The sequence below is a fragment of the Lampetra planeri genome, chromosome 38 (assembly GCF_965212315.1).
Source record: "Lampetra planeri chromosome 38, kcLamPlan1.2.h2, whole genome shotgun sequence".
Lineage (NCBI taxonomy): Eukaryota > Metazoa > Chordata > Hyperoartia > Petromyzontiformes > Petromyzontidae > Lampetra > Lampetra planeri.
In genome coordinates this window covers 1,212,625-1,228,795 of record NC_136144.1, presented here as the reverse complement: position 1 = coordinate 1,228,795, position 16,171 = coordinate 1,212,625, and the positions used below count along the sequence as shown (strand labels likewise).

The 16,171-nt window shown below is 50.9% G+C and overlaps 1 protein-coding gene across 1 annotated transcript; it reads right to left on the bottom strand.

Moving 5' to 3' along the window:
• Nucleotides 1-495: 495 nt before the first annotated feature.
• LOC144731189 (monoacylglycerol lipase abhd6-A-like) lies at nt 496-11,836 on the bottom strand. The gene is made up of 9 exons (XM_078612159.1): nt 11,660-11,836; nt 7,310-7,438; nt 6,545-6,746; nt 5,980-6,093; nt 5,557-5,689; nt 5,206-5,360; nt 4,668-4,722; nt 1,436-1,536; nt 496-1,242 (listed from the first exon to the last, which is right to left on the bottom strand). Exons 2-9 carry the CDS (start codon nt 7,435-7,437, stop codon nt 1,084-1,086), a joined length of 1,047 nt encoding a protein of 348 aa, XP_078468285.1. The 5' UTR covers nt 7,438; nt 11,660-11,836; the 3' UTR covers nt 496-1,083.
• Nucleotides 11,837-16,171: the final 4,335 nt, after the last annotated feature.

Genomic DNA, 16,171 nt, shown 5'->3' with positions numbered 1-16,171 from the left:
CACACACGCATGACCATCACAATGTGTGACCGGACACACACGCGTGACTGGATACACACGCATGACCATTACAATGCGTGACCGGACACACACGCATGACCGGACACACACGCATGACCAGACACACACGCATGACCATCACAATGCGTGACCGGACACACACGCGTGACTGGACACACACGCATGACCATCACAATGCGTGACCGGACACACACGCATGACCGGACACACACGCGTGACCATCACAATGCGTGACTGGACACACGCATGACCATCACAATGCGTGACCGGACACACATGCATGACCATCACAATTAATGACCGTCACCACACGTAATCGTTACCACGCGAGAACGGCACCACGCATGGGGCCCTTGCACAACCGCAAACGAGAAGAGTGCCGAGCAGTCCTTCCCCCCTTTTTTAACGTACAGTGTGAATGAAGTTCAAAACACACACACACACGGATAGACCATGCCTGCTGGTGACAACGACTACAAATGTGTACATATATATTTATTCTGTATTACGTTATCGCGTGAACGATAGAAACGCGCTCGGACATAGCACCCGTTGGCAGTGGTTCGGCTAATTGGCACCTTTGCGTTGCCCACCGTTAATATTGCACCTCGCCTGTTGGGCGTCACCACCCATACCACCCCCCCCCCCCCCCCGTTGGACTCTATTCCTAGGCTCCCATGCGTGCCACCCCCACCCTCGCGTGGCATGGGGGAGGCCCTCATACAGCAGTGGATAGACCAAGCACTGAGAGTCGTTATTGCACCCCACGGCTCATGCCCGCGCCATCCCTGTTAGTATCACACGGTACACCACATCCTGTATAGCGCTCGCCTCTAGGGGGCCTTTGGCTCCCTACCCAAAACCCCTAGACACTAGCCCCTAGCCACGAGCCCCTAGCCACGAGCCACTATGCACTCTCCCCTATCCACCAGTCTCTTATCCCCTATCTGCTAGTCTCTATCCCCTATCCGCTAGTCTCTATCCCCTATCCGCTAGCCTCTATCTCCTATCTCCTATCTGCTAGTCTCTATCCCCTATCTGCTCGTCCCTATCCCTTGGCCACTATCCCCCGGACTCGGTGTGAGCGAGAAATGCGAGGAGGAGCCGCGCCGTCTCGTGGGGCCGCTCCATCGTCACCGTGTGGCCGCAGTCGTCCAGCAGCTCCACACGGCACCGCGGCAGCACCGCCGAGAGCAGCGCCGCGCCTGACACGTCCAGCACCTGGGGGCCGCAACATGAACGTGGTCGTCATCAACGTGGTCATCAACGTGGTCATCAACGTGGTCATCAACGTGGTCATCAACGTGGTCATCAACGTGGTCGTCGTCAACGTCGCCAAAGTCATCATCAACGTCGTCGACGTCATCATTGTAATTTTCGTGGTCATCGCCAGAGTGGCTGGGGGGGGGCTCACCTGGTCCTGCTTGCCCCAGACGACGAGGGTTGGGGCCGTTATGAGGTGCATCGTCTCGTGGAGACGGAATCGCGACCGCTCGGCTGTTATCGCCGTGAGCACTGCGCAGACAGAGACACCGGTTCAACACCACCACCACTACCACCACAACAACAACAACCGCCATTCGCCACTATGTGGCGGTGACGTCACCACATTGCTTATGCCAGGCTAGGTGCACGTTAAGGCCACGTGAAGTGTCGAATGCCCGCTGCCAGGAGGTCATGGGACAGACTCACGTGCCATGGGTTGACTGAGATGACTGGCCAATGCACCACCTGTGATGCCTACTGTGCCAACTTGCTGTGTTTTAGCCACCCGGCGCTCCGCACGTTGATGTGAGCGTCACTCCGCCGTCCTCCGTTGTTGTTGGAGGGTGACTGCCTCCAACTGCCCAGTAGCGTCCTTCACGCGCCTCCTCCACAGAGGCCGATCTTGACACAGTTGGTACCAGTCATCGGCAAGTCCACTCAGCTCCACGTCCTCTCTTCACAACTGCCCCATCACCAATTGGGAGTTGTGGGGGTGGAGTGTCTGATGGTACAATATATCCAGGCAGGTGCTTAGTTTTGGTGGGGCTGATGGTAAGGCCCAACCTCTTAGTGGCACGCTCCAGGTTCAACAGCAGCACCTCCAACTCCTCTGCTGTAGCAGATGGACAAGGCGATAATCCTTGCCAGGACCTTTCCCGGCACACTGAGGAGTGATATGCCCGCTGTAAACTTAATTTGGAGCTTTCGTGACTGCAGGAATTATTCTTTGGTTCTTGAGTTACTAACAGCAAGTAATACATTACAATTCTACGTCGTAAAAATTATATAATATGCTTCCATCTAAACTTTATTCTCTTACATCACACGAGCATACACCGTACTATATACTGCCATAGATAAACCCAACATTAAATTATATACTGTATTGCTATAAACCACCCTATACCTTATACATTTTAATATAACACTATGTATAATACATAGCTTATTGTAGAGTATAGTAAGTATACTGATGGTGCTATGCAGTTTATACTTTTGTTTTTTATGTAGTTTATACTTTAGTTTTCTACGTGGTTGTTTAGTAACTGCAGCTACATACTATTAACATTCCATTCCTTTGTTAATGCTACTCCCTGCACCCTCCCTTGGTGCTGCTGATCCTGCATAATGCATGGGCATAATATGACTTTGAAACCCCCCCCCGCGCCCACCTCCTACGCATTTGCCATGAATATGCTAAATTCCTCTTCATATGCACATTCTTTTTGTTAAGGCGCTCTTCCACCTCCAACCCAGCTTATATATAAGCTCCTAGCTTGGTAGTGTATCATTCTTCACCTGAAGACGGCTGCTTGCGTTGTAGCCGAAACGTCGTGAGAATTATTTTATTTTATTATGTTTTATTTTTATTATTTTATTACTTCCCTTCTACATGACTTTACCGAAAGAACCAAGAAGATGAATCCCTGCAGTCACGAAAGCTTTAAATCGAAGGGGGTGGACTTCTTCCAATATTTGAGGCACTGCATCATCAGCAGGGTCATCCCCACTCTCATGATGTTTTTCCAGGCTTAGGGATTTCCCTTTCCCCAAGACCTCACAGAAATGCTCAGCAAACCTGCAAACCTGTTTCTGGGGGTCAGAGATTGGATCACTGTTCTTTCCCCTATGATGGTAATGGGTGTGGCGCTGCAGGTTACTTTTTAAATGGAGTCAAAGAGTGATTTGTGATCACGGGCCACTGAGGCAGATTCCATTTCCTCAGCAACCTGTGACCACCACCTATCCTTGCAGTGCCTCACGGCTCTCCGAACCTCCGAGCGAAGGCTGCGGTAAGCCTCCTCATTCTCTGACATGGGATGCTGTCAGTCAGGGCCTCTGGGGAAGTTTGGACCGTGTACCCAAAGCAGCCATTGCAGCTGCATGAGCCACAGTTCTAAACCTCGCCCATTTCCCCTTGGCATCAGGAGGAGTAGGGACGATGCCAACCCCAGCTGCAAGCAATGATGAAATTCTTGCTTGCAACTTTAATCAGCTAGCTGAGACCAGGCCACTGTGGGTTTGAATAGGGTCTTGGGTGTATATCCACCACCAGAGTGGAAGAATGGCAGACGCATCTTACAGATAACAAGTCGATGGTCAGTGGGCAGATCAGCTCCACGGTAGGTCCTGGTGTCAAGGACATGGGCCCGCTGTTCCGTCACTATATAGTCCAGCATATGTTCTTGTTTGGACCCGTCATATATGGGCTGCACAAAAGTCTCCTACCGTTGTTATTGATCTGATCTGGCCCATGCCTTCCAATCACTCCAGACCAGGTGCCAGCATCATGACCAACTCGGGCATTGAGGTCACCCAACAAGATGACTCTATCCCGAGGGGCCACTTTAGCCAGCACCTGTGACAGGTCATAGAAGGCATTTGACTCATCGGCCTTGCCTGCATCCCTCTACGGATGTTCGTCTTCGGTGGGGGCATAAGTAACCACGACCACCACTCCTCACCTCCGGTTGATGGGAAAGCTTCCCACACCTCACCGCCACGCTCCCACGCCCCTTCCATTCTTTTGTTCAGAAGAAGAGCCAAACCCTCACTTGAGGCTGAGTCGACCTGGGAAAGCCCAGCACCAGTTCAGATAATCACCACTGGTGTTGACCGTGAGTGGGAATGGATCTCGGTTCGCCGGGTTCGTACAACACAACCACCACCGCCACCACCACCACGTGTTGCAAATCCCCACTCCACCCAACTCCCCACCCTAACCCCCTAACCCTGGTGATGGCGGTGGCGATGGTGGTTGTGCTAGTAGTGAAGATGGTTGTGGTGGTAGTGGTGATCTTGGTGATGATGATGGTGGTAGTGGAGATGGTGGTGGTAATGATGATGGTGGATAGTGGAGATGGTCATGGTGGTGGTGGCGGTAGTGGAGATTGTCATGGTAGTGGTGATGGTGGTAGTGGTAGTGGAAATGGTCGTGGTGATGATGGTGGTGGTGATGGTGGTGGTGGTGATGATGATGGTGGTGATGATGGTGGTGGTGGTGGTGATGATGGTGGTGGTGGTGATGATGATGGTGGTGGTGGTAGTGGAGATGGTTATGGTCGTGGTGGTGTTGGTGGTTGCAGTGGTGATCGTGTTGATGGTGGTGATGGCGGTGATGGCGGTGATGGCGGTGAAGGTGGTGGATGCGCGCCACTCACGCTGGAGGTAGAAATCGTTGTGGTCACGCCGCACGTCCACCATGGCCTGCAGGATCTGTAGCAACGACCACGCGCAGAGGAGGGGCAACCACCCACGCCACCCATTAACGCTCACCCATGCTCTCCCGCAATGCTCGCCCACGCTCACCTGCAACACTCACCCACGCTCGGCCGCAACGCTCGCCCACGCTCACCCATTAATGCTCGCCAGAAAACGCACGCAATGTTCGCTCACATGGGGGTGGACTAGTTGTGGTTGTCCACTATGTCATGCCCCAAGCCACGTGGCGAGATAATGCCTGGCGATGGCATGGACGTTTCTGTGTGGTGAGTCTATGGGTCTCTGTGTGAGTTTGTGGGTTTTTGTGTGAGTCTATGGGTCTCTGTGTGAGTCTATGGGTCTCTGTGTGAGTCTATGGGTCTCTGTGTGAGTCTATGGGTCTCTGTGTGCGTCTATGGGTCTCTGTGTGCGTCTATGGGTCTCTGTGCGAGTCTGCAGGGGTCCATGTGAGCCTACGGGCGCGTCTGCACTTCGCACCTGCTGCGGCAGCTTGAAGCTGTACGTCACCAGCTGCAGCATGCGTGCCACCTGCGCAGGCGAGCGCGGGATCAGGGAGACGCCGGTGAAATCGCCCGCGGCCTCGGCCGCCCGCAGCTCCCCCACGAAGCGGCTCTCCGTCGGCGCATCCAGACCTGGGGGGGGCGGGGGGACCGCGGCGTGGTGCCGACATGTTCACCGTCACGCTGGTTCCATGGGCACGTCACCGCCACGATGAGCGTGGCGCCCGTCAGTGCGGCGCTGTGAGTGAGCGAGGCTGCGTGTCGCACCATAAGTGTTGTGCTGCGTGTCGCATCATGAGTGTTGTGCTGCGTGTGGCACTGCACCCACCGGCGGGACAAATGAGAGTGAGTGTGTGGACATCCCCGGGGTGGGTGGCTGCGTAGACACCGGCGACGCCGCCACCCATGGACGTGCCCAGGAGATGGAACGGAGCCGCGTCCAGCCCCACCGCAGCCACAAACTGTGCAGGGCAGCGTGGGTTAGAGAGCTCGCGATCGTCACGCACGCTACAAAGGTCCCCCGAGAAGCCTCTTAACAGACTGTAGTGGCAAGTGCCGTCAGCGAGCGGCGCCCATGAAGGCCGGCGCGACACACGAGAGGGTGGGGGGCCAGCACCACGCCCGGCCGAACTTTGTCTTCCCGTTTCAAATATTCGTCACTGTTATTGGCCGTTATTGGGAATCAAACTCGGGTTGCCGGGTCCGTAGCGCAGCGTGCACCACCACGCGCGCACACCCCCACACACCCCACCTGCTTGACGCGGATGACTTGCCCCTGCAGGGAGTAGTCATCACCGTGTGCGCGCGTCGTCCCTTCGTGACCCGGCATGTCCACACACACCACGTGGCGGTCACGTGGCAGGAACTGCGGAGACAAAGACACACCCCCCCCCCCCCAACCATGCAGTGGTCAGTCACCTACATGGTCACTCTTCTAACGCCGCTACCGCGGTCACTGTTCCCGTAAACTTAACGTGCTGATTCCTCCTCCAACTGTTGCTGCCAGACACTTTGCTATCTTATCCACCGTGGTCAACAAGCACCACAAACTCGACACTCATTCACGCACACACTCTACAGAACTTACTGCTGTGAGGCACAAGCGTCATCACTGCGCCACCACCTTGTGCCACCCCGCACCACCGCCTCGGCACTACCACCCTGAGCCACCACCCCAAGCCACCACCGAGCATTACCACCACCCCACACTACCACCACGAGCCACTACCCCTGCATTACCACCCTGAGCCACTGCCCCAAGTCACAACCCCGAGCCACCACCCCCGCACCCCCACCAACCGGCCCCGCACCCTCACCCGCAGCAGGGGCAGCCACATGTCCTTGTTGGCGGAGAACGCGTGCAGGAAAAGGAGGCTGGGCCGTGTTACGGTGGCACCACCACCACCATCGCCACTGCCGGCACCGCCGCCGGCACGCCGGCCCAGCTCCGAGTAGCAAAACGTGAAGGCCCCACAGCGGCACTCGCGTATCTGGAAGCCCAGCTGGGTTCGCCAGTACCTGACAGGGAAAGGGGAACACGGGGCGGGGGGCATGGGGGGGACACAAATGGACACGGAGGGGGTGGGGGGCACACGGAGACACCGTCATGGTGAGTGGTGCAGACACGCGGGGACGCTGTGGCTTAAGAGGACCCCCCCCCAGTGGCAGCCGTCCCTGTGCGGCCTGCAGGGGGCACTCGGCACCACCCCAACAGGGGGGGTGGGGAGGGGTCACATCGCGGGCACGGGGCTCGGGGTAGGGTCAGTGGGGTCAGGGTGGGGTCAGGGTGTCAAAAAGACGAGGGTGGGGTGTGGAGTGAGGGCAGGATGATGACAGGGTGAGTGTGGGGTGAGTGTGGGGTGAGTGTGGGGTGAGTGTGGGGTGAGTGTGGGGTGAGTGTGGGGTGAGTGTGGGGTGAGGCCAGGATGATGATAGGGTGAGTGTGGGATGATGATAGGGTGAGTGTGGGGTGAGTGTGTGGTGAGTGTGGGGTGAGTGTATGGTGAGTGTGGGGTGAGTCTGGGGTGAGTGTGGGGTGAGTGTGGCGTGAGTGTGGGGTGAGGGCGCAAGGGGTCACCCACCAGTCGTGCAGGTAGAGGAATGCCGACGGCTGGAAGAGCCAGTAGTACGCAAAGAGTAGCAGCGGCAGGGACAGGGTCAAGGTCATCGGGTCAAGGGGCAGGGGCAGGCCCGACAGGGACTCCAGCATCCTGATAGACATGGGGACACGGCAGGGGCGGACACATCACGGGGTGAGTGGGTAGATGTGTGGGGGGTGAGTGGGCGAGTGTGTGACTGTGTGGGCGAGTGGGTGTGTGAATGGGTGGGTGGGGGGGTGAATGGATGGGTGTGTGGGTGAGTGTGTGAGTGGGGGGTGACTGGGTGAGTGGGTGTGTGAGTGAATGGATGGGTGTGTGTGTGCCTGTGTGGGTGAGTGTCTGACGGTGTGAGTGGGTGGGTGTGTGGTGAGGGGGGGGAGGTGATTGTATGGGCGAGTGGGTCGGTGTGTGGGGGGTGAGTGGGGGGCATGTGTGTGTGGGTGAGTGGGGGGTGAGTGGGTGGGTGGTTGAGTGTGTGGGTGACTGCGAGTGTGTGGGTAACTGTCTGGGTATTTTGTACCATCGGACACTCCACCCCCACAGCTCCCAATTGGTAATAGGGCAGTTGTGGAGAGAGTGGAGAGTTTCCCAAACCTTGGCAGTGTGCTCATGACCGGCTCCGGTTTAACAGCAGAGGTCTCACTCCAAATCAGTCGAGTGGCATTATGTTTTCATCGGTTGCGTAACGCTGTGTGGAAGCTACCTGGTCTATCGCTCCACACAAAGCTTCAGGTATTCTCGGCCACAGTCATTCCCTCCCTTCTCTACGCTTGCAGAATGTGGATCCCCCTAATGGAACATTTTCGCTGGTTATAAACATTTAGACTGGTCTGCCTACAATCTATCCTGGGTTTCACCAGGCTGGATTGTGTGAGGAGCTCTCAAATCCTTGAAAGATGTGGACAAAGTCCCATCGGTGAGCTGCCCGAGAGGCAAGGCTGCATTGGCCTGGTCATGTAGCCCGCATGCCCAGCCACCGCATGCCTGAAAAGCTTTTGTTTGGCCGGATCGAGGGGGCTAAATGGGCACGGCACGGGCTAGAGAAAAGATGGAGTGATGTGGTACAGGAGGGCGTGGAGCTGAGTGGACTTGCCAATGACTGGTACCAGCGATGTCAAGATCGGCCTCTGTGGAGGAGGCTCGTGAAAGACGCTACTGGGCAGTTGGAGGCAGTCGCCCTCCAACAATGGAGGGCGGATGAGCGACGCTCACAACAACGAGCGGAGCGCCGGGTGGCTAAAGCACAGCAAGTTGGCACAGTAGGGGGCACAGGTGGTGCATCAGCCAGTCATCTCGGTCATCTCGGTCAGTCGTCCCATGGCACCTGGGTCTGCCCCGTGACCTCCTGCCAGCGGGCGTTCGACACTTCACGTGGCCTCAAGGTGCACATGGCCTGGCACAAGCGTCGTGGTGACGTCACCGCCACTTAGTGGCAAATGGCGGTTGTTGTTGTTGTGGGTGACTGTGTGTGTGTGGGTGACTGTGAGTGTGGGTGACTGTGAGTGTGTGGGTGACTGTGTGTGTGTGGGTGACTGTGAGTGTGGGTGACTGTGAGTGTGTGGGTGACTGTGTGTGTGTGTGACTGTGAGTGTGGGTGAGCGGTAGTGTAGCAGTTAGCGCGCTGCGCTATGAACCTGGCGACCCGGGTTCGATTCCCGCTCACGGCTAACACCAGTGACGATTATCTGAACCGGTCCTGGGCCTCCCCTAGGTCGACTCAGCCTTAAATGAGTACCTGGTGCGGTGTGTAAACATCGCCACTGGGGATACAAAGGCGGTCGGGCGTGGTGCTGGCCACCCAAACCCCTCGTGTACCGTTCTGGCCTTCATAGGTGCTCGCTAACAGCACTTGCCCCTACAGTCTGTTAAGGCTATACGGGGGACCTTTGTCTTTATCTTTGTGGGTGTGTGAGTGTGGGTGACTGTGAGTGTGTGGGTGACTGTGTGTGGGTGACTGTGAGTGTGGGTGAGTGTGGGTGACTATGTGTGTGGGTAACTGTGAGTGTGTCGGTCACTGTGTGTGGGTGACTGTGTGTGTGTGGGTGACTGTGTGTGTGTGACTGTGTGTGTGGGTGACTGTGAGTGTGTGGGTGACTGTGAGTGTGGGTGACTGTGACTGTGAGTGTGGGTGACTGTGAGTGTGGGTGACTGTGTGTGGGTGACTGTGAGTGTGTTGGTGACTGTGAGTGACTGTGAGTGTGGGTGACTGTGTGTGTGGGTGACTGTGAGTGTGGGTGACTGTGAGTGTGTGGGTGACTGTGAGTGTGTGGGTGACTGTGAGTGTGGGTGACTGTGAGTGTGGGTGACTGTGTGTGTGTGGGTGACTATGTATGTGGGTTACTGTGAGTGTGGGTGACTGTGTGTGGGTGACTGTGAGTGTGGGTGACTGTGAGTGTGGGTGACTGTGAGTGTGGGTGACTGTGAGTGTGGGTGACTGTGTGTGTGGGTGACTGTGTGTGTGTGGGTGACTATGTGTGTGGGTAACTGTGAGTGTGTGGGTCACTGTGTGTGGGTCACTGTGAGTGTGTGGGTGACTGAGAGTGTGGGTGACTGTGAGTGTGGGTGACTGTGAGTGTGGGTGACTGTGAGTGTGGGTGACTGTGTGTGAATGACTGTGTGTGTGGGTGACTGTGAGTGTGTGGGTGACTGTGAGTGTGTGGGTGACTGTGAGTGTGTGGGTGACTGTGAGTGTGGGTGACTGTGAGTGTGTGGGTGACTGTGTGTGTGGGTAACTGTGAGTGTGTGGGTGACTGTGTGTGGGTCACTGTGAGTGTGTGGGTGACTGTGAGTGTGTGGGTGACTGTGAGTGTGGGTGTGGGTGACTGTGAGTGTGTGGGTGACTGTGTGTGTGGGTAACTGTGAGTGTGTGGGTCACTGTGTGTGTGTAACTGTGAGTGTGGGTGACTGTGAGTGTGGGTGACTGTGTGTGTGTGTGACTGTGAGTGTGGGTGACTGTGTGTGTGTGGGTGACTGTGAGTGTGTGGGTGACTGTGAGTGTGTGGGTGACTGTGAGTGTGGGTGACTGTGTGTGTGTAACTGTGAGTGTGGGTGACTGTGAGTGTGTGGGTGACTGTGTGTGTGTGTGACTGTGAGTGTCGGTGACTGTGTGTGTGTGTGACTGTGAGTGTGGGTGACTGTGTGTGTGTGGGTGACTGTGAGTGTGTGGGTGACTGTGTGTGGGTGACTGTGAGTGTGTGGGTGACTGTGAGTGTGTTGGTGACTGTGAGTGTGGGTGACTGTGAGTGTGTGTGACTGTGAGTGTGGGTGACTGTGTGTGTGGGTGACTGTGAGTGTGTGGGTGACTGTGAGTGTGTGGGTGACTGAGTGTGTGGGTGACTGTATGTGTGGGTGACTGTGTGTGTGGGTAACTGTGAGTGTGTGTGACTGTGAGTGTCGGTGACTGTGTGTGTGTGTGACTGTGAGTGTGGGTGACTGTGTGTGTGTGGGTGACTGTGAGTGTGTGGGTGACTGTGTGTGGGTGACTGTGAGTGTGTGGGTGACTGTGAGTGTGTTGGTGACTGTGAGTGTGGGTGACTGTGAGTGTGTGTGACTGTGAGTGTGGGTGACTGTGTGTGTGGGTGACTGTGAGTGTGTGGGTGACTGTGAGTGTGTGGGTGACTGAGTGTGTGGGTGACTGTATGTGTGGGTGACTGTGTGTGTGGGTAACTGTGAGTGTGTGGGTCACTGTGTGTGGGTCACTGTGTGTGGGTGACTGTGAGTGTGTGGGTGACTGTGAGTGTGTGGGTGACTGTGATTGTGTGGGTGACTGTGATTGTGTGGGTGACTGTGAGTGTGGGTGACTGTGAGTGTGGGTGACTGTGTGTGTGAATGACTGTGTGTGTGGGTGACTGTGAGTGTGTGGGTGACTGTGAGTGTGTGGGTGACTGTGAGTGTGGGTGACTGTGAGTGTGGGTGACTGTGAGTGTGGGTGACTGTGTGTGTGGGTGACTGTATGTGTGGGTGACTGTGTGTGTGGGTAACTGTGAGTGTGTGGGTCACTGTGTGTGGGTCACTGTGTGTGGGTGACTGTGAGTGTGTGGGTGACTGTGAGTGTGTGGGTGACTGTGATTGTGTGGGTGACTGTGATTGTGTGGGTGACTGTGAGTGTGGGTGACTGTGAGTGTGGGTGACTGTGTGTGTGAATGACTGTGTGTGTGGGTGACTGTGAGTGTGTGGGTGACTGTGAGTGTGTGGGTGACTGTGAGTGTGTGGGTGACTGTGAGTGTGGGTGACTGTGAGTGTGGGTGACTGTGAGTGTGGGTGACTGTGTGTGTGGGTGACTGCGACGTTTCGGCAGGGCGCGTGTTCTTCCTCACAAGCGAGGGAACTCACCTTGGCAGGGGCGACGCGTGGCCTCAGGTCTCCGTCTCTCTCTGTCCCCGTGTCTCTGTCCCCGTGTTTCCCTGCGTCCCCGTGTCTCCCTGTGTCCCAGTGTCTCTGCTCCCCGTGTCTCTCTCTCCCCGTGTGTCTCCCCGTGTCTCTCTCCCCGTGTCACCCCGCGTGTCTCCCGGAATCTCCGGCGCGAGCGACTTTTACTCTCAAGCGTCCAGCCCCGCCCCCTCCGCGGGCCCCGCCCCCCCTCCGACTGGTGGCGCGAGGCAGGCAGCCAACGGGAAGGCTGCCTCGGTTGATTGACGGCACCGCGTGAGGGTGAGACCCAAGGTGGTGGGGGTGGTCTCGGCCGTGACGTCACGCAATATCGTATCGCGATGTGGAGATCCACGATATGGTCATTATCAGCTTCGTTGCAACGGCGCCCTTCGCAATTGCGCGCATTGAGTCACCATCTTTGAGTTTGATCGCTTGCACAGTGTTCTCTTGTTGTTGTTATTATTGTGTTGTATATTATTGTGTTGTTATTATTGTGTTGTTATTATTGTGCTGTTGTTATTGTGTTGTTATTATTATTGTATTATTATGTTGTTGTTATTGTGTATTGCTGTTGTTATTCTTGTGTTGTTATTCTTGTGTTGTTATTATTGTGTTATTATTTTGTTGTTATTATGGTGTATTATTGTGGGAAGCGGTTAGTACTTCGCTGCGCTTCTAACCCGGCGATTATCTGAACCTGGCCTGGGCCTCCCCAAGGTCGACTCAGCCTAAAATTAGTACCTGGTGCGGTGTGTAAACATCGTCACTGGGGAGAAAAGGCGGCCGGGCGTGGTGCTGGCCACTCACCTCGTGTGCCGTGCCGGTCTTCATAAGTGCTCGCTAACAGCACTTGCCCGAACAGTCTGTTAAGGCTATAGAGGGATCTTTGTCTTATTGTTATTATTGTGCATTATTATTGTAGATTATTATTGTGTATTATATATTATTGTGTGTATTATTGTGTGTATTATTCTTGTGAATGATTGTTATTATTGTGTGTATTATTGTGTATTCTTGTTATGATTGTGTGTATTATTGTGAATTATTGTTATTTGTGTGTATTATTGTATATTATTGTGTGTATTATTATTGTGAATTGTTATTTGTGTGTGTATTAAAGTGTATTATTGTATATTATTGCGTGTATTTTGTGTGTATTATTGTGTATCATTGCGTGTATTAGTGCATGTATTATTGTGTGTATTATTATTGTGCGCATTATTATTGTGTATTATTGTGTTGTTATGCTTTTGTTTATTATTGTGTATTATTGTGTTGTTATTCTTGTGTTTATTATTGTGTATTGTTGAGTATATTATTGTATATTATTGTGTGTATTATTGTGTATCATTGTGTGTATTAGTGCGTGTATTATTGTGTGTATTGTGGAAGATTGTGTGTGGTATTATGTGTATTATTGTATAGTAGTGTGTGTATAATTGTGTGTATTGTGTATAAGTGTGTGTATTATTGTGTATAGTAGTGTGTATTGTTATGATTGTGTGTATTATTGTGTATTATTGCGTGAATTATTGCGTGTATTGTTATTATTTCGTATTATTGTTATTATTTCGTATTATTGTGTGCATTATTATTGTGCGTATTGGTATTGTGTATTATTGTGTGATTATTATTGTGTATTATTAGTGTGTGTATTATTTGTGTGTATAATTGTTATTGTGTGTATTATTGGGTGTATTACTGTGTATTATTGTATATTATTGTGTATTATTGTGTGTATTTTGTGTGTATTATTGTGTATCATTGTGTGTATTAGTGCGTGTATTATTGTGTGTATTATTATTGTGCGTATTATTATTGTGTATTATTGTGTCGTTATTCTTGTGTTTATTAATGTGTATTATTGTGTATATTATTGTATATTATTGTGTGTATTATTGTGTGTATTATTATTGTGTGTATTATTATGATTGTGATTTATTGTTATTTTTGTGTGTATTATTGTGTATTATTGCATATTGTGTGTATTATTGTGTGTATTATTGTGTATCATTGTGTGTATTAGTGCGTGTATTAATGTGTGTATTGTAGAATATTGTGTGTGGTATTATGTGTATAATTGTGTAGTAGTGTGTGTATTATTGTGTGTACTGTGTGTTATTGTGTGTATTATTGTGTATAGTAGTGTCTATTGTTATGATTGTGTGTATTATTGTGTATTATTGATAATATTGCGTGTATTATTGCGTGTATTACGTGTGTGTTATTGTTATTATTCTGTGTTTTATTGTGTATTATTGTGTGTATTATTATTGTGTATTGTTATAAGTGTGTGTATTATTGCGTGTATTATTGTGTGCATTATTATTGTGCGTATTGGTATTGTGTATTATTGTGTGATTATTATTGTGTATTATTGTGTATTAGTGTTATTATTGTGTGTATTATTGCGTGTATTACTGTGTATTATTGTATATTATTGTGTATTATTGTGTATCATTGTGTGTATTAGTGCGTGTATTATTGAGTGTATTATTATTGTGCGTATTATTGTGTATTATTGTGTTGTTATTCTTGTGTTTGTTATTGTGTATTTTTGTCTGTATATTGTGTATTATTGTGTATTATTGTGTGCATTATTGTGTAGTATTATTGTGTGCATTATTGTAATTAGTGCGTGTATTTTGTGTAGAATTATTGTGTGTATTATTGTGTAGTATTAGTGTGTATTATTGTGCATTATTGTGTAGTATTATTGTGTGTATTATTGTGTCTTCTTGTGTATTAGTGTGCATTATTGTGTCTAGAGTTGTGTATTATTGTTTGTATTGTTGCGTGTATTATTGTGTGTATTATTGTTATTAGTGTGTATTGTTGTGTGTATTATTGAGTAGTATTATTGTGTGTATTATTGTGTATTATTTAGATTACTATTGTGTGTATTATTGTGTATTGTTGTTATTATTGTGTGTATTATTGTGTATCATTGTGTGTATTATTGTGTGTAGTATTATTGTGTGTATTATCACTACTACCGTGCTGTACCGTTCAGTACTTACTGAAAACCGGTTCAGATGGACAGACTAGTAAACTATTTAACAACTCGGCCTTTGCCCGTCCAAGGACGGGCGCATTGCGGTAAATCTAAAACTTGCAAGCGAAAAGCAGAGAGCGACGTGATATATTCACTGTATTAATGTGTGTGCAATTAGTGACACAGACCTATTTCATGTAAAGTTGTAATCCCTTGTTCATCATGACGTCCTTTTTACTCTGATGTCTCAACAGCTTGACGGAGATCGCGTGACGTGAGGGTTCTGACTTTATAGTGAGGGTTGTAAGTTGACGCTGAGGAGGGGGGAGGAGGCGCCTCGCCCCTCCCCCCCATGTGGAGTGACGTCACCCGCTAATTATTATTAATGGGGGGGGGGGGGGGTGTCCATTTGGAGGACGTTACTTCATCATGATTATTAATGTGTGGGGCTGTTCGATGTGGAGTGACGTCACCTGCTCATGATTATTAATGAGGGGGGTGGGAGTCCATGTGGAGGACGTCACCTGTTCATGATTATTAATGAGGGGGGCTGGCCGACATGGAGTGACGTCACGCGCGGGACACACAGACATTCTTGGCTCATTCTAGTAGTGAATATATTTTATTTTACCAGGTAAGGCCCACTGATGTCCTACTTTTTCAGTAGTGACCTGACCACCACAAATGACAGCTCATCGAAGTGGTGCCTTATCATCATCATCATCATAATGTGGAAATTTATAGCAGCAGGAAAATACTCTCTAAACGTGTGATGTTGATTCTAACTGTGGACGCGACCACGGGGAGAGACACGCAAACTCCAAATACACAGTAGCAGGCGTCAGGGTCGGGATCGAACCCACGACCTCCTGCAAACTAGGCGAGGTCGTTAACATCTCATAGCCACCACGAGAGTGGGGGGGCGACTCCGAGGAGGAGCCAGAGACGGGCGCGGAGGAGCCAGGGCTGCCAACAGTTGCCCGATCTCTGCAAACCTCTCCATATGAGCGTATTGGGCGGTACCATTGCGGCGTGGAAGCAGCAGAACAAATATGCACCGGGGTGCTCATGAAACAGTCCAAATTCAACATTTGAATCGGCAAATCTATTTTTATCAGTGTCTTCAACTGACCCTGTCGCCGCCTCCAAAGTTTGACGCAATTCGAAGGTTTATTCGGTCTACTGAAACTTTCTAAAAACAAATAAAGTCCTTAAAAAAAGTTTTTTTAAAAACAACAGTTTTATTTTAAAGTGCACTGAAAAGTGAAGAATATATTTTTTCAGCCGTCACCAGCTGATCAGAATATTTTTCGACATTTGTAACTAAACATAAAACCGTAGGGCGCTCCTTTAATGTGTGTATGCATAATTAGTTACTTTCAAATTTTTTAGTTTCATAAAAGTTTATTTGCGTGATACAATCTATGTCAAAATTATTGTCAATCATTAGTAGTAGAAGGGAAAATGTTGATAATTAT